This window comes from Alligator mississippiensis, chromosome 2 (assembly GCF_030867095.1).
Source record: "Alligator mississippiensis isolate rAllMis1 chromosome 2, rAllMis1, whole genome shotgun sequence".
NCBI lineage: Eukaryota > Metazoa > Chordata > Crocodylia > Alligatoridae > Alligator > Alligator mississippiensis.
Genome location: NC_081825.1, coordinates 231,070,669 through 231,089,540, shown reverse-complemented (window position 1 = coordinate 231,089,540; position 18,872 = coordinate 231,070,669). Strand labels below are relative to the sequence as shown.

At 45.2% G+C, this 18,872-nt stretch overlaps 1 protein-coding gene across 20 annotated transcripts in view; it reads right to left on the bottom strand.

The window, feature by feature from the left end:
* Positions 1-18,872, bottom strand: part of RAD51B (RAD51 paralog B) — a 700,041-nt gene that overhangs the window by 673,338 nt on the left and 7,831 nt on the right. For 18 of the 20 annotated variants that reach the window (XR_009460145.1, XR_002086863.2, XM_019476911.2 and 15 more), the window contains one exon: positions 17,127-17,243. The exons of 1 other annotated variant lie outside the window; for it this stretch is intronic. Coding sequence is in view for 17 of the 19 variants with exons in the window: in XM_019476911.2 (XP_019332456.1) it covers positions 17,127-17,243 (117 nt within the window). In the remaining 2 variants the exon portion in view is untranslated. Of the gene's footprint in view, positions 1-12,387; positions 12,515-17,126; positions 17,244-18,872 lie in introns of those variants that run through there. One more of the 20 variants, XM_019476920.2, reaches the window with a different exon arrangement.

The window sequence follows — 18,872 nt, the reverse complement described above, 5'->3', positions numbered from 1 at the left end:
ACCACGCCAGCAGTTTCTGGCTAGGAACTAGGCTGGAAATGGATGAAGGAGGAAGACATCAATCCTCTTGTTAAATTACAGTGTTTGGTCAATCCTGGCAAGACAGAAAGGAAAGGAACCCTCATGAAAGCATCTGTAGTTTAAGTGCTGCCTGGGAGGTGCATAGGAATGGACATCATTTATTTCTTCAGGTGCTGTAAGGTGATCAAGGAGAAAGGAGGTAAATACCTGCAGACATGCCTGTAATATTTAAAGCGTTTAAAAGCAAAACAAACAAACAAAAAAACCCCATTATTCTGGAGTAAAGTTCTGATGATGATGGCGATGATTATTATATAGCCTGTGATTTAAAACTGAGGACCGAGTAACTTAGTTTTGCATTCAGATACCATCTTCCATGCTTTCAGTCTAGAACAGATAAGTAGTAAGAAAAAAAAGGGACTGCTATCTAATTGACATTTGAAGGCATCCATGTTATAAACTGGCTAGTTTCAATCCAGTTCCTAAGTAAGCAGTTTTGTACCTCACAGTCAGCATCACTACAACAGCAACTGAAACAGAGCTGCTAACGAATGAATAGACTCTGGAGACAGAATTTTCTCACCCCTAAAGCTGGTCCATCTGGCATCGCTGCCAAGGCAATTTAGAGAAGTGTAGGAAAGCTTGCACTGCTAATCCTTTTATACTGTATCTGTCCTATGGATCAATAAAAAACTTATTCACATTTCAGCAGAGCCTAATCCACTTAATAGATATGTAATCGTGATTTAAAAGTATGCACACTGGAGAATTTAAAACTGATATAATATTTTTATTCAACCCAGTACTCTTTTAAAAGGTTTCAGCCCAATCAGCTCTGAGAAAGAACAGAATACTGTAGGGTTTGTCTGGGTTTTTTAAAGAAAAAAAGAGCTAAAATTCTCCTAATATAATTCAAATCCAAAATCTGCAGACAGTTGGTTACATCTGTCTTAGTTCAAGTTTGGTTTTGAAATCAAGAGTCCGCCCTTCAAAACTAAAAGAACATTTAATTTATTTTTGCCTATTAAAATGCATTTTTTTTCTTTTTCAATAAGTTGTACGTTATTTTCTCTGGCACATCTGAATAGTTTATTTGTTGAATTAAATCTTGAAGAGTTAATTCTTCAGTTACCCGGGAGATTAATAACTCCTAAATATCTGGGAACTCATTACTTCAGTTTTGTTCAGATGATTTGGCCAAGAGTCCTGACATTTGACCACAACATTTCAGTTACGATTCAATTTCCAATTTAAACTCCAATAGCGGTTTGGGGGAAAATGGCTGGAACCAGTATAGTGCAACTCATTTGCCTCTAGCTCTCAAAAAGCAAGCACAAGATTTAGCTTTAGAAGATACCACTAAAAACCTTACCCTCATGGCTCATGTATTCAAAATCCAAGTTTCCAAACACCCTCTCTGCTGGGTAAAATAGGAGGAAGGAGAAAGAAACAGCAAAAGGATAAGCCACATCAACTGAGAAGTGAATGCTCCCAGATACATAGTTTTTCAAGACTTCTCCCAGGTTAAAACAACCATCTAATAACAAAATACCCAAAGTGTGGTCAGCAGATCAATAATGGCCCAGTTAGTTCTATTATGTGGCCCACAGTAATGTTGTCTATGAAGACAGCAATACAGATCACAGACCGCAGACACCAGGACTACTTATGACCAAGAGGAGGCATAGCATCTAAGATCTGTACTCTCTGCACGCTATACAGCCATTTTGAAAATGCATGGGACACTTGATTGCCTTATAGCAGGGGTATCAAACTTACCTGGCCCTACAGACCAGATGAGGACTGCAGGGTTAGGCTGCAAGTCAAATCAGATCCATGAACCAACCCTGCATGCCAAAGCCAGTGCACAGCCCAGACCAGACCTGTGCTCTACATGCAGCACACATGCAGTGTCTAGCCCCATGCACTGCATGCAGCACGCAACAAACTAGCTCCACATGCCACATGAAGTGAGCAAGACTGGGGCTGATGTGTGCTGCACGCAGCACTCGGGCCCATCTGAGACTCAAAGGCAGTACTGCAGTTCACAGGACTATAGGAAAGTAGGACTAAAGTGGACCTGATCATCTAGTCCAGCCCCCTGCCCAAGGCAGGACCATCCCCATCTAAACCTTCCAGGCCAAGTGTCTGGCTAACCTGCTTCTGAAAGTTTCCATGGATGGAGATTCCTCAGCTTCTCTAGGTAGCCTGTTCCAATGCCTGACCACCCACATAGTCAAAAAGTTCCTCCTAATCTTCAACAGAAATTTTCACTGCTGCAGCTTGAGGTCATTGCTCCTATGCCTGTCCCCTAAAACCACAGAGAAAAGCTCATCTTCATCATCTCTACAGTCACCCTTCAGGTATTTGAAGACTGCTATCAGCCTTCTCTTTTTCAGGCTAAATAACCCTAGTTCTTTCAGCCTTTCCTTAAAAGTCTCATAACCCAGGCCCCTGATCATTTTTGTTGCCCTACGCTGGCCTCTTTCCAAGCTATCCACATCCTTCTTGATGTGTGGGGCCCAAAACTGGACACATTACTCCAGGGGATGCCTCACCAGTGAGTGGAGGAATCACTTCCTTTGATTTGCAAGTGACACTGTTGTTAATACAACCCACTATTACTGCTGGATTTTTTTGCAAAAGAGCACACTGTTGACTTATATTCAGCTTCTGGTCCACTGTAACCCCCAGGGTCTTTCTCTGCAGTACTGAAGCTTAGCCAGTCATTCCCAAGTCTGCAATCGTGCATGCAGTTATTCCATTTCAAGCGCAGGACTTCGCACGTTCCCTTGTTGAATCTTATCTGACTGACTGCAGACAATTTCTCCAGTCTATTCAAGTCATTCTGGATCCTAGCCCAGCCCTCCAGAGTGTCTGCAATTCCACCCAACTTGGCGTCATCCACAAATATACTTACTAAGTGTGCACTAGATCCCATCATCCAAATCATCAAGATGTTGAACAATACCAGGCCCACAGACTTGTGGGGAACTCCAATTGATTCCTCCTTCCAGCCAGACATTGAGCCACAGAGGACTAGTTGTTGAGTATGATGATCCAATCAGTCCTGTATCCACCTTACAAACTAGATGAAAGTACTGCATTTCCTTAGCTTGAAATGACAATGCCATGACAGACAGTGTCAAAAGCCTTGCTAAAGTCAAGGTACACCATGCCCAATGCTCTCCCTTCATCCACAAAGCCTGTCATTTTATCACAGAAGGAAATCATATTGGTCAGGTATGACTTGCTCTTGGTGAGTCCATGCCGTTCCTGCTCACCCTGTTCTCCTCTCATAATGGATCCCTTGAGGAACAGCTCCCTGATCTGCCTAGGTATAGAGGTCAGGCTGACTAGTCTGCAATTCCCCAGATGCTCCTTCTTCCCCTTCTTAAAGATGAGTATTATATTTTCCCTTCTGCAATCATCTGCGACCATACCCAACCTCCACGAATTATGAAAAAAAAAATGGCTAATGGCTCCAAAATCACCTCAGCCAATTCCTTTAGTAGCCTTTGGTACATCCCATCTGGCCCTGCCAACTTGAAAGCACTTAGCTTAAGTAATCCCTAAACTGGTCTTCCATTACTCTAGACCAGAGATTCCCGACCCCCAGGCTGCAGCCCAGTGCTGGGCCACAATGGGTTGGCTGCTGGTCTGCAGAAAGGTTGGCTGCTGTACTGGAAGTCTGAAAGTGACCAGCATACTGCAGACTGGCAGTCAACCCACTGTGACTGCAGACCGGCAAACAGTATTAAAAAAGGCTGACTGCCACTCCACAGTATGCCAGTCACTTCTGGACTGCAGTTTGCCAGTCCTCAGTCTGCTGGTCTGCAGTCACTTCCGGTCCATGGTTTGCCAGTCCTTGATCTAAAAAGGTTGGGAACATCTGCTCTAGAATGCTTGTCTCCTTCCCTACCTTGGCTGCCAATTGCACTCATCATCTGGTACCTGCCCCTATTTGTGAAAACTGAAGTAAAAAAAAGCATTAACTACTTCAGCCTTCTCTCCATCATCTATGACCAGATTGTCTTCCACATTCTGTAAGGGACCTATGGAATCTCTGATCTTCCTCTTACTTTTGGCATATCTATAGAATCCCTTTTTATTGCCTTTTATATCCCTTGCCAACTACATCTCATTTTGTACCTTGGTTTCCTTGCATGCCTGTGTGATACTCTTGTATTCTTCCTAGTACTATGACCAAGTTTCCACTTTTTATAGGATTCTTTTGTGAGTTTCAACTTCTTGAAGAGATCACTGTCTAGCCAGACTGGTCTCCTGTTACACTTCCCATTCTTCCAACACATCAGGACAGTTTAACTCCTGTGCCCTTAAGAGAATCTCCTTAAAGTGCATCCAGCTCTTCAAGACTCCTTTTCCCCTCAGAGTTGATTCCAAAGGGATCCTACCCACGAGGTCCTTGAGTTTGTTAAAGTTGGCTTTTCTGAAGTCCAGTGTCATTCTGGTACTCTTTCTTCCTCCCTCCCTTAGGATCTTGAACTCTGTCATTTTGTAGTCACTGTCACCCAACTTACCTTCCAACTTCACATTCTCAACCAATTCCTCCTTGTTTATGAGCAGCAAGTTGAGAAGAGCTACCCCCCCTCTGGCCTCTCTACCATCTGAATCAAAGTTATTCCCAACACACTCCAGGAACATGCTGGACTGCTGTTGCACTGCTGTCTCTCCCTCTCAGCAGAAGCCCCAATAATTGAAGTCCCCCACAAAAAACAAGTCCTATGATTTGGAAGCTTCCATTACTTGTTAAAAGAAGGCCTCATCCACCTTCTCCTCTTGGTTTGGAAGTGTGTAACAGATGCCCACCATGACATCCCTCATGCTGCATTCCCGTTTGACCTTTTCCCACTGGCTTTCAATCTCAATGATGCAGCCCTGCATAGGCCATATTTTTGACACCTGTGCCTCATACCAAAAATCCTCTATAATAATTTGCTTCATTTGTGTCTGTCATTCTGTCATGCTCAAAAAACATATTTGCGCTCACTTTTCTGGACTTTTAGTGACTGATTTCAATCAGTTATGGTGTACTCTCAGTATCCAAGCAAAAATTGTCCCTTAACACCCTTACTTTAACCTTAACCCATACCAAGGTAAAGCAGAGAATAGATGGCAATTGAATGCAGAAAGAATGGGAAGAGTAAGACAAAATGTAACAGACGAGCAAAGAGGACATTGTAAAAGAGATGCAATGGAAAGGCAAAGGGTTTGCAGAGGCAACAGAAGACAGGCTAAAAGAGTAGACAACAAAAGATTCACTGAAGATGAGATTGAGAAACACAGCTGTGGATTGATGAACGTGGTGTGCCAATTTTGTAACTCTTTAAACTTCCAAGCTGAAAGACTGTCAGATGGCCAATTCCAGAGTTGTTGTCATAAGGGCAAAATGATTCTGCCTCCAAGAAGGCCGTTTCCTATGATTTGATGACAACGAGCATTACCTCAACTTTAAAACAAACATTCAATTGTGCAACAGTGCATTTCCTGTTGAGCAAAGATCATTGTGACGAGATGTATGATTCACAGACCATGTGGAGGATGTGGAGGAGACTCCAAATGCACCATGCATGGAAAATCATCAAATGTCTGAAGGAATATCTGAAAGAGTCTAGAGAGGAGACGCTTGGAAATGTTGATGGATACCCACTGTATAGAAGACCAGGCAGAACAGCTCAAGTTGGTAACGATTCAGTGGCTAACAAAAAAATGGTACCCTATAACAAGTAGCCTATTTTTGTCCATCATTTTTGATGGGCTTTTACCCTAGTTCTATTAATAGTAAATGAAGTAGAGTTGCATTGTTTTCCAATTTCACTGCAAAGCTTGTGACTTTTGGAATTGGGGTATTTTTTTCATCTGGTGGATTTGGAGGTTTAACTCATGATTTTTTAACACTGACAATATAGCTTAATTATTACATGGACATGACAATGCAGCCAAGGTTAACCTATTCTTGTAGCACTAGAGTGTCAAACATCCAGGCCACAGGCCAGAACCAACCCATAGAACTATGTCATCCAGTTTGCAGAGCTCCCGAAAGGGCTGGGATTTTAGTGGTGAGGCCTGCATGGTTCACAGTGCTCACCCTGCTCCCAAAATCGTGTGTATAGATCCCCTTTGTTTTGGCAGTGGCAAGACAATCAACAGCAGTGTTAAGCCCAGGCAGTTCCCAGAACCAACAGCATCTCAGGTACCTGCTGACATTAATGCTACTGCCCTACCACCAGAGGTGTGGGTCCCAACCTGATTTGAGATTTTGTGACCCGTGCTGCAGACGGAGAAAAAGTGCCATTCCAGGCTCAGCCAGTAGATGGCTCCTGCAGACTTACTTCAATACAGGCATTTTTTTCAGTATGATCATACTGAAGTATTGTTAGTATCTGCCATAGGTCAGAAAGCACTATAATAATTAACCCTGCTAGAAGGGGGGCCTTTGAAGTCTACAAGCTGCAGAGGTCTTATAAGTTAAACATATGCACTCATTTCCTTCCTTCTTCTTGAGCAAGGCCTTAAAAGACAGTGGCCAGCCAATCGCAATGAAACAATCTCTACCAATACCTCCTATCCAGCTCCACGCAGGGACATGACATGCATAAAGTACTGCCCAAGCTGAATGAAAGTCACTTTGTGATCATGAAGAAAAGACAAAATATGCACCATAATGTTATTAAATCTACCAATTTTTTGTGTGCTGATCACGTGGATCTTCAGAACCATCTACAGGATCTCCATAGGGTATACACGTTTCCCTCAATTTATATGGGTTCCATATATGCGAATGGAATATGCATTTTGTCCAGGTTACAAAACGCCTGGACCAGGTTACAAAACGCCTGGACGCAGGAGTAGGGGTTGATGTCGTATACTTAGACTTCAGGAAGGCCTTCGATACGGTATCCCACACCATAACGGTAAACAAGTTAAGAAGCTGTGACTTGGATGACTACACAGTCCGGTGGGTGGCGAATTGGCTAGAGGGTCGCACCCAGAGAATCATAGTGGATGGGTCGGTATCGACCTGGAAGGGTGTGGGCAGTGGGGTCCCGCAGGGCTCGGTACTTGGACCGATACTCTTCAATATCTTCATCAGCGACTTGGACAAGGGAGTGAAATGTACTCTGTCCAAGTTTGCGGATGACACAAAACTATGGGGAGTAGTGGAAACGCCAGAGGGCAGGGAACAACTACAAGCGGACCTGGACAGGTCGGACATATGGGCGGAAAACAACAGAATGCAATTCAACAAGGAGAAATGCAAAGTGCTGCACCTGGGGAGGAAAAATGTCCAGCATACCTACTGCCTAGGAAATGACCTGCTTGGTGGAAAGGAAGCGGAAAGGGATCTTGGAGTCCTAGTGGACTCCAAGATGAACATGAGTTGGCAGTGTGACGAAGCCATCAGAAAAGCCAATGGCACTTTATCGTGCACCAGCAGATGCATGACGAACAGATCCAAGAGGTGATACTTCCCCTCTATTGGGCACTGGTCAGACCACAGTTGGAATACTGCATGCAGTTTTGGGCACCACACTTCAAGAGATATGTGGATAACCTGGAGAGGGTCCAGAGAAGGGCCACTCGTATGGTTAAGGGCTTGCAGGCCAAGCCCTATGAGGAGAGACCGGGGCACCTGAACCTCTTCAGCCTCTGCAAGAGAAGGTTGAGAGGTGACCTTGTGGCTGCCTATAAGTTCATCACGGGGGCACAGAAGGGAATTGGTGAGGTTGTATTCACCAAGGCGCCCCCGGGGGTTACAAGAAATAATGGCCACAAACTAGCAGAGAGCAGATTTCGACAAGACATTAGGAAGAACTTCTTCACAGTTAGAGTGACCAAGGTCTGGAATGGGCTCCCAAGGGAGGTGGTGCTCTCCCCTACCCTGGGGGTCTTCAAGAGGAGGTTAGATAAGCATCTAGCTGGGGTCATCTGAACCCAGCACTCTTTCCTGCCTATGCAGGGGGTTGGACTCGATGATCTATTGAGGTCCCTTCCAACCCTAGCATCTATGAATTTGCTCTTATGCAACCACCCTTTTTCTACCCAAAATTATTTATATGTGAGGTAAATTCACTCTTATGTGATTGGGGCTCCACTTGTCCCCACTCACCCCAGGCCCTGGGTTGCACTGTGCTGTGGTGCAGACAGGTGGTATCAGCTGCTCTTGGGTCTGCTGCAGCAGCTGGGGTGAGTGGGGAGAAGTGGAGTCCCAGGAGGTTCAGGGCACGGTGCAGCCCAGCAGCTACAGGCAGCTGGTGTTGGCTGCTCCTGTGGCCACTGCAGCAGGGACTGGGGTGAGAGGGGAGAAGCTGCAGCAGGCAGCAAGGCGGCGGGAACTGTGAATGGGTGCAGAGCGTGGGAGGCATGACTCTTGCTGCTACATACCCCCCAGGAGGGCTGCAGGATGGGGGGGCTGCGCCCAGCTCTTCCCAGGGGAACATGTGGCCCTGGATTTGCGCACAGGATGACCACAGGCTGCCACTACAGGCTGGGGCCAGCAGCAGCACCGGGCTCTTCCCGGCACTCCAGGCGGGCAGTGGCACTGGGAGGGAGTCTGTTGCCACCCCAAAATTCGCTGTAGCCCTCCCAACCAGCATGTCATGTGCTGGGGAGAGCCCAGTGCCACTGCTGGCCCCAGCCTGCAGCAGTAGCCTGCTGTAGTCCTGCATGCAAATCCAGGGGCCTGTGCCCCTTTGGGAAGAACCTGGTGCAGCCCCCCAACCCACAGCCCTCTCAGGGTGTGTGTGTAGCAGCAAGAGTTGCGCCCCCCTGCTCCACACCCACTCACAATTCCCACCACTTTGCTGCCTGCTGCAGCCCCGGGAACTGCCGACAGGCTGTGTTGCACCCCTCCCCCCACCCCTTCCCTAGTCCCAGCCTCACTCCCTCCTTCCCTCACCACCATGGAAACGTATCCCTATTTGTTACATTATAAAGTGGGTTCACTTTGTGCAAATTCGATTTGTGCGCCGTTCTCTGGGAACACATGTACCATATAAATCAAGGGAACCCTGTATAGTCATAATTAGTTTTATCTTATTTCATTTATATAAACTTAGAGCCAAAATAAGTATTTTCCCCTCTGCAGAACATACTTACACAAATGCCACAACTCACTCCTGCCACCTCTCATGTGAATTATGTCAATCCATTGTTCCTTCAATTAAGAGATAAAACTCAACTCTGTAATCCCTTCCTCAGACGCACACAGTGCTTTGTTCCCACCAACTGTCCCAATGTCTAAAAGAAACTGGAACCTGGAGGAAAAGTAGTTTAAGGTCCATCCAGGTGAGCTACTATAGTAATTGTTAGGCAATGAGAAGCATGTCCAGGAATTATGTCCTCACCTTCCACTCAGTGCAACCACTCTCTGAAAGGATAGGTATCCCACAATGTTAAGATCCCATTTGACTTAGTGCTGGTCCTGGCTGCCTAAAGAGCAGCTCTTTCATCTCAACAAGCCAGAGATTAGCTAGACCACTACTGCCCCCCTGCTTTACCTATGGCAAGTAGAGGTGCCATGGCTTGTAGTCATGAGACTATGTAGTTTTAGTAACAGGTTAGACAACGATTTATCTGGGATGGCTGGAAAGGGAAGATCCCCGAGGTAGGTGTTGGATTAAATGACCTCCAGAGGTCCCTTCAAACCGTACCTTTCTTTGATTCTGATTCTAGTCCTTTCCCCAAAAAAGTCAAAATAAGCTACAGTGCAAATCCCCTTGAGCTTGAAACAGTGCAACTTCACCTCATAGCCAACAGACCTCTCCATGACCAATTATTAAAGTGGATATTGAAATCCATGCCAGAAAAACCCGTCACTGAGGAAGGAACAAAGTAAATTCACAACTTAACTTGTTATCTAACTCTGTGGAGGGTGGATGTGCATCCCTGTATACCAAGTCTACAAAAACTCTTGTATTTTTTAAGGCCATGCCCTTATGTTATACAAGAGGTTACTAAAGCAGAAACCAGAACAATTTAAACCACAATACTGTTTTCATTCTAACCCATTTTAAATCACTCCCCTTTCATGCTTCAAAGGTTATTTCTTGTTGAGAAAAAGCAGATCATCCCTGTTTATTTCTCAGGAGTGGGAAAAGTATGTATTTTCCTCATTATACAGTTTTGCAGTCTTCTTGCTTGTATTTCTCTACAGTAACAATGGCCAAGGTGAAAGTTGAAATTTGGCATGATAATAGCCCCTACTGAGTAGTAATGCATTTGAGTGTTCCATAGAAAATTGGTTTCACTGAATTTTACTGAATTCTGAGCAACTGCAAGTCACATACTGAATATAAGTAGATTTTTCCATTTGTTTTAAATATATAACTCTAGATAGAATATGGACATACCTGCTTTCTAACCACTTCAAAAGGGAATGCCAAGCTGCTGCTCAGGAGGGTGTATCAGCAGTTATGATCTAAATGTAGTGATACAAGTTGACTAAATCCCCATGAATGAAGCAAGGTTATGGATGGAACAGCTTGCTACACCGGTATTGCTAAGGAATCTGAGGATGTAAGAGTTGCATTGTAACAGCTTGTATCAACATTCTTTGTTATAACTAAGATTGTTACGTGTCAATACACTTAGCTGCACAGTGAAAATCTGTCAAAGGTGTTGCAAATTCCTATGCAAGTTCCTGAAAGTACTTAAAAGGCTTCCCCTCAACATCTCTGCAGCTTAGAAAGACTTATTAAAGAAGAGGGCTCTTACACACTTTGAAAGGTGTGCAGGAGTTGAAGGGAGTAGCCATTTGGATACCACAGTGATGGGCTCAGCATAAGAACACAGACTACAATTTGTTTAAAAGCCATCTATTTAAAGTAAGCATCAGCTTAGTCAAGGCCTCTGTAGAATCTCTTACCTGAGCCCCTGAACAACCTAAAGTGTTCAAAAAGTTTAAGGGAGGGCCATGTGCCCATCTATAAGCAGTAGCGTAATTTGAGGAGGGTAAGCAGGGGCACCAGCTCCTGGTGACAACTTAGTGGAGGTTCCAGAATGGCAAACCCCACACAGAATCCACATCTCAGCAGCAGTCAGGTTTAAAGGCAGCGTGCTACTTCTATAATAGCAACAACTGGGGTGGACAAACTATGCCACAGCAGCATTAACCAGAGAATTTTTTGAGTCCCTGGAGCAGGTAAGGCTCCAGCACTATAACACCCTGCCCTCCCACAACTCACCTCTCCCACACTCAGCAGCACCCCCTACCCGCTTTACCCATTCTCTAGCAGAGTTTGCCCGGGGTACATACCCTGCTATTTACACCTCCACTATTGGGCAAAAGGTCTAAAAAGATATCCTACATACTAAGCCTGCTTAAGTTCGAGCAACTACTCCAGAGTGGTTCAAGGCTGAGCAATCCTGGCTCGGGCTTGGTCTTTCTCCAGCACTTGTGCTTGCTATGCACCAGCTCCTAAGGGAAACCCCCAATACTCACCTGCCACGTCTTGCTATTAAGCTCAGATGAGACAGGCTCCTGTCTGTGCTTGGAGGTGTTGCATGCAGACATTCTTGGAGCTCTACCTCTCTACACCTTTCATACACCAACCTGATGGTCTAGGTCACACAGTTGATAACTTGAGCTCTCTTGGACACTGGTGTGACTAGAGAACCTGGACCTTTTCGGCCTCCACAAGAGAAGGTTGAGAGGCGACCTTGTGGCTGCCTATAAGTTCATCACGGGGGCACAGAAGGGAATTGGTGAGGTTTTATTCACCAAGGCACCCCTGGGGGTTACAAGAAACAATGGCCACAAGCTAGCAGAGAGCAGATTTAGATTGGACATTAGGAAGAACTTCTTCACAGTCAGAGTGGCCAAGGTCTGGAACGGGCTCCCAAGGGAGGTGGGTGCTCTCCCCTACCCTGGGGGTCTTCAAGAGAAGGTTGGATATGCATCTAGCTGGGATCATCTAGACCCAGAACTCTTTCCTGCCTATGCAGGGGGTCGGACTTGATGATCTATTGAGGTCCCTTCTGATCCCTAACATCTATGAATCTATGAATCACCCCAACTGGTCCTCTAACGGATTTTAGTAAATACTGCGTCTAGATGCATGCTGGTCAAAGGTCAGCCAATCTTCCTGCCATGCTCCGCCTATAAAATGCTCAGACATGGAATAACAATCTTCTCCCTTACAGCTGTATTTCTTGGGTCAGATGGGCAAGCTGGTCCAGCTGATCCAGTCTTCTGCCCTGGAGTCCCTGAGAGCTCCTGGTTCCCCAGCCCCAGGAGTAATATCACTAAATGTGGCCTCAGTCTGGCCCCATGAGTAATTAAAAAAAAAAAATCTCCACAAAAAAGAAGAATCAGGGAGGTAGAGATCTCTCCTCCCTACTCACGCATCCCTGCATGTTGCTGTGGCATTAGTCCCTCAGCATCCTTCCCTTGTCCAATGCTGGGCGTTGCTCCTCAGAGAGACAGGCTCCTCTTTCGGATTCTACCCAGCGTTCCTGGCTTGTGGTATGGCCGGGGGTGCCAGCTGGGAGCATACAGCTGCCTCCAAGCTGTTCCTCTCCAGCTTCTTCCTGGCAGTCAGCTTTTGAAGCTGCCTGTCAGTGCTGCTTGATGACATCATCCTCCTGCACCACCCCCAGACGCACTGATAAGCAACTAATGAACCACGCGGGCAGCTCCGCCTGTACTTCCCTGCTTCTTGCCACTGTGCCTATGCCAGGTAAGTTGTCCTGGGTCACGGGGCTTTTGGGGCTGTTTCCCTGGTACCACATGGTTTTCGCACTGCCGCTCTGCCCCCAGGAAAGGGGTCTCCACCCCTTCGCTCTCATCACCCTGCAACTCATATATCGTAAGTCATGCACTCAGACACAGCTTTAGAGAACCACAATATGGGAAAGTTACATTCTCCGACTTGCAAATGAGGCAACTAAGACGTCCTAAAATGGGCTTCACAGGAATGTCTAGCCTACTACTGCCCTTCCAAGTTACAGGATATGTATAAATAACTGTCAATTTCTGCAGTTTCTAAGTAACAGAGAATGAAGCTCACTCTAGGAAATTCCATGTTAAAAACTTCATGATTATACTCAACAACTGAGAAGTGAAAAAGTTGAAGTTTTATATATCAATTTCAACTTCAACTTTGTACAAATTACAGAACCACCTTTAACTATGGTTTCACATTTTTTAAATGAATATACATTAAATAATTTCCCAATAGCCTTAGCTACATGCAGTCTTGAAAAAATATTTTTTACCCTTGAATGCTTACACTCCTTAGCAAAATCATCCATTGTAGCTTTAAGACAACTAATGACTTGCCAAGGTCACAAAGTGAGTCAGATCAGGAATAGAATCATGATTCAAAAGTTTTGTACTCCAACCACTAAACAAGAAGATGGCCCTATTCTATTATGTTACAAAGACACCTTCTAACAGTTTACAAAAATTAGATTTGTCACTTCTAAAATAACAGTGGTGTATTTGTGCTCCATAAACTACAAAGCTTTTATGATTTTAGTCATTAGGAGAATTGCAAGTCAACAGTGGGGTGTCTGGGAGAGGTAGCACCTCAGGGAAAGAGTACGTCATGCTCACCTGAGTGACTCTTTCTCTGTTGGTCCTCACTAGCACTCAACTCTCACCTGTGGCTCCAAGTAGCTGTCTGCATGTGACAGCAGCCGCACCCTGGTAAAGCACCTCAAAGGGCAGGCCAAATCAGGTTAGGGTACCCAGTCAGTCTTAGACCTCTGGGGAGATAGGGACATGCCTATCCCTGCACGCAAAGTCTAATTCCAGCTGCTGGGCGGATGAGACCCTTGTATGGTCCAGTGGCCCTGATGGCAGTACAGCACCGTGCCATGGATTGCGCAGAGCAGGACAGGGTACAAAAGGTGTCCTGATCATCCACTGTATCTGGGCCAATCTCCAGCCATCTTGACACAGTCCTGCTGCTGGTTACCAATTGGCTCAGACGAGAGAACGAGGCCGACGCTGCACCACTCTTTCTCACTTAAATCTAAATCCTGTGCAGCTCACATCCAGCACAAGCCCTGTGGTGACAGGCAAGCGACAAAGCAGCAGGTGTGGACACACTGGAAGGTGCAGCTGCAAACCTGGCCGCAGGCGGTTCAGGGCTTTGGGTCACGTTCTACTGGACAGAAGCAGCAGTAGAACTTGGCAGCCCCCTGAGTGACTGAGCAGCCCTATTCGGAACCACACTGCTCACCTCCTAGAATGAGGAAGGGGCCAGAAAGGATGCCCCAAACATTGTCTGCTTCACCTCATCCTGGCCAGCATACTGAAGCTGGCAGGGGTCCCACTACAGCAGTCAAAAGGGAAAGAAATCAATCCCTCTCAAGCTGGGTATGTGGAACGTGTGTATGTTGACCAACGGAAACACCAACAGACCTGAAAGGAGAACTGCCCTCATTGGGAGAGAACTGGGGAGACACAATGTCCAGATTGCTGCCCACAGCAAGACTTGCCTACCCGACAAAGGGCAGCTCACAGAAGGAAAATCTGGTTACACATTCTTCTAGAGTGGTCGTGGCAGTGAAGCCAAATGGGAAGCAGGTGTCGGCTTTGCTATACAAGACAGCCTCGCCAAGAAGCTGACCTACCTGCCCAAGGGAGTGAATGACCCACAGATAAGCTTCACACTACATCGCTCTATTCCAGCTCCATTGAAGCCAACTGGAAGCAGCTTTGTGAAACTATACACTCTTTAGCTCAAGACCCTGGGACCAAGTGTCTGCAGACACCAAGACTGGTTTGATGAAAATGACGATGAGATACAACAACTGCTGGAAGAGAAACAACACCTTCACAGAGTCTACCTCTGTGGTAAGTCTGCATCAGCACAACACACCTATAGCTTGATACAGAAGACCATTCAGCACAAACTGTGAGGAATGCAGGACACATGGCTGAAGAACAAAGCAGACAAGATCCAGCATTATGCTGACCAAAACAACGCAAAGAAGTTCTTTGATGCCCTAAAGGCTGTCTGTGGTCCACAGGTCCTCAGATCCCCACCTCTGCTGTCTGCCGACTAGACCACGCTGCTAACTGACAAGGCTCAGATCCTCCAGAGATGGACTGAACACTTGAGTGCCGTCCTAAATCAGACCTCTTCCATCAACATGGATGCCATACACAAGCTGCCTCAAATCGCTGTCAACATCTCGCTTGAAGCTCCGCCTACAACCGAGGAGTCCAAAAGGCCATACAACAAATGTCTAGCGGTAAAGCTCCTGGAGCTGATGCGATTCCAATGGAGATCTATAAATCAGGTGGTCATGACCTCATTGAGAAGCTAACCAAGATCTTCTGCACTATGTGGGCGCAGGAGGTATTCCCTCAAGAATTGAAGGATACCTCCATCATCCACCTGTACAAGAAGAAAGGAAATCACCAACTGTGTGACAACCACAGGGGCATCTCCCTCTGGCAAGATACTTGCAAGAGTCCTCCTCAACCAGCTGACCAACCACATAAACCACCTACTGCCCAAGAGCCAATGCAGCTTCAAAAAAGGACGTGGAACCACCAACATGGTATTTGCAGCCCAGCAGCTTCAAGGAAAGTGCTAGGAACAGAACATCGACCATCTCCTCACATTCATTGAACTAACTAAAAGCCTTCAACATGATGAACCGCAAAGGCCTCTGGGAAATCATGAAGTACAGATGCCCGAAAAATTCATCAATATGATTTGACAGTTCCACAATGGCATGATGGTACACGTCTTTGTGAATGGCAAATGCTCTGACCCCTTTCCAGTCACAAATGACATCAAGCAGGGCTCTGTGCTCATACCTACCCTTTTAAGCACAGTATTCTCTGCCTGCTGTTGGATGCCTTTCAAAACAATGACCTTGATATGGGGATCTGGTACTGTTTTGATGGAGACATCTTCAACCTTGGCAGGCTCCAAGCGAGCTCCAAAGTCCAGATAGGCATGCTTCATGACTTCCTCTTTGCCGACAACTGTGTTATGCACAGACTCACAGGCTGACATGCAACAGTCTATGGACCTATTCTCGTCAGCCTGCAACAACTTTGGACTCACTATTAACATGAAGAAGACCAAAATGATGTTTCAACCTGTGCCTGGCACAACACCATCATTCTCCCAGCCCTCCTTTACACCTGCAAAATCTGGACTGCCTACCAGCATCATGTCAAGAAACTAAACCACTTCCACTTGTACTGCCTGCGAAAGATACTACATATCAAGTGGTAGGACAAGATTCCGGACACGGAGGTGCTGGGAAGATCAACTCTCCCCAGTATTCACATTCTACTGAAACTGGTGCAGCCAAGATGGGCCGGCTACCTTTCATGAATACCCAACACTCGCCTGCTGAAGAAAATCTTCTACAGCAAACTGTCAAATGCAGTAAGTATGCTCTCGCAGTGCACCAAAGCAGTACACGGACACCCTAAAGGTGTCCCTAAAGAGTTCTGGCATGACCCTGAGTCATGAGAGCAAACTGCTTGCAACCGTCCATCCTGGAGGTCATCAATCCAAAAGCACTGGCCTTCAAACAGCAACATACGGCAAAAGCAATGAAGAAACATGTGGCCAGGAAAACAAAAACCTCTTGTACTCAGACCTCATCACTTTACTGCCCCTACTGCAGCAAATTGTTCAAGGCAAATATTGGGCTTATAAGTCACCTACATACCCATGCGACCTAGCCTCTACCCCCGTCCTCTCTCTCTCCTTCTTTTTCCTTTTTTTCCTCTTTTTCTCTCCCATTTCTCTTCTCCCCACCCCGCTGGATGTGATCAGCTCACATGAAGGACAAACAATTAAGTAAACAGTAAATTTTAAAGCAAAAAAATTAAATTAAATTAAAAATAAACAATAAATAAAGTAAGTAAATCTCTTAAATCTTTCTGTCCTCTAGATCTTTCAAAGTAGAAGTAAAATATAGCAAACATGCTACAGAAATGAACAAGTCACCCCAGATTTTTTTTTTTTTTGGTAGATTTTAAACTCTTATGGTCAAAGACTGTCTTTGATCATATATGTGTACAGTGCCTGATAAAATGGAGCCCCACCCAGTTGTGACTTTGCAGTGCTAACACAGTGAAAAGTACTAAATAATTTTACCTCAGTGAGAGATCCGCAGGCCACTCCACCATGCAAGGTTTTATCCAAACTATCCAGGGTGGTGGACAAGAAGGCTGAGAAGGGATTAACAGCCCTTTTCATTTTCAGATCATAAGCCTACAATAGCAAAAAAAAATCAACCAGAAAAAAATGTTGCTTTTTTCAGCTGGCAAGGGGAATGTCTAGCATTTTCTCTCCAGCAACCTTGAATAATTTAATATTTGCCCATAAGGACACTGTTCAAGTCTTATACTACATTTCATCCTTCCCTGCTTTCTTCCCAACTCGCCCTTCATCACGCTTGCATCCAAATACCACAAAGTAGATTTAAAGAATGCTGGTGTATAAACTGTGGTTTTTACTCTCCAGCTTTGAACTTTTCTCCCACAACACAATGTCAAATCATAAAAACATTTTACAATAACTTTCCAAAGATTTTTACCCCCTCCCCACTCCAAATCCAACACATGCTGCTTTTGATCTGCAGAAGCACTACTTTTGAGAAAGGAAACGCTATACCTGTGGTTAGCTGGGCTGTGCAAAATGTTCACAGTAAAACCCAAAAATCAAGAAAAATGTGGTTAGCTATGCTGGCAACTCAAAACCATCTGGGTTCACTGAAAGTTTCATTAAGGTTCATAAACTGTTTAGACAAGCCTGGGCTGATACCAAAGCCATGCTCAGCTTTCAGGTTTTGATCAGTCTTCTGCACAAGTAGGAATGACACAGAACAGGTAGTCAGGAGATCCAAGTTCTTGCGCCAGCTTCACTGTTGACCACAGAAGGCCAAAATAATAAAGGATCCTTGGCTCTCAGGAATTTTATTTGATTTCAGTCAAAGTTTAACCAAAACAAACATTTTCAAGATTTCCTGAAAGCCCATATTTTACAGAAATTCTGTCTTGGAGCTATTGACACAGGTGTTCCCCAAACAAAATGTGTTTCTTGGAACACGAAGAAACTCATATTGGCATGCTTGGCGGGTTCACTGCTGAATATCAAGAATGTGGAGTTCAGAGCAGCCACCATGAATCCAAGAGTCTGTGGTTCTACTTATAGCCAAGGCTTGCAGGTTGGCAGCTCAATAGAAGAGATCCTGGAAGCCCTGTCATCACTGGCTATTACAGAACTGGGACAGAAGTGTGGGATTACCAGCTAATCTCACATGCCTGCCCCAGAACTGGGGAACTTGGAAGTGAAAAATCCCCATACCTGAGCCAGTCTGCTAGAAGCCCAGGCACAGTCCCATCCTATCACCTATCCTCTTTTATGCTGCACATTCCCCATGTACTGGACAGGAGGCTTAATTAACATTTGAAAATAATTCAGGGGTTCTCAGATAAAAGGTGCTATAGAAAGAAAGTGTATAAAATCCATGGAATTTAGATTTTATGCTACAATAATTCAGAGCTCCAGTAACATCCTGATGAATTTAAACTCAGAAGGCAGGGTAGAGATTTAGTTATTCGATAAGGTGCATCTCTACCTTGCCTTCTGTTCGACTTCAAACATGGCTACCTACCTCTCAGAGTTGCTTGAAAATTGAAACGAAGATTTGCACACACATTTTTCATTAGTATAAAATTAGACTGTCTTTTTAAACTATGCTAATATATACAAGCTAAAATGTGCTCCATGAATACTTCAAGGCTAAAAGTCAGGTATCATTTAATCTGATTACACAGATCATCTAATCTGACCTGCTGTATAACAGATTCTAGGAAGTCACCCAGTGATTCTAGTGTT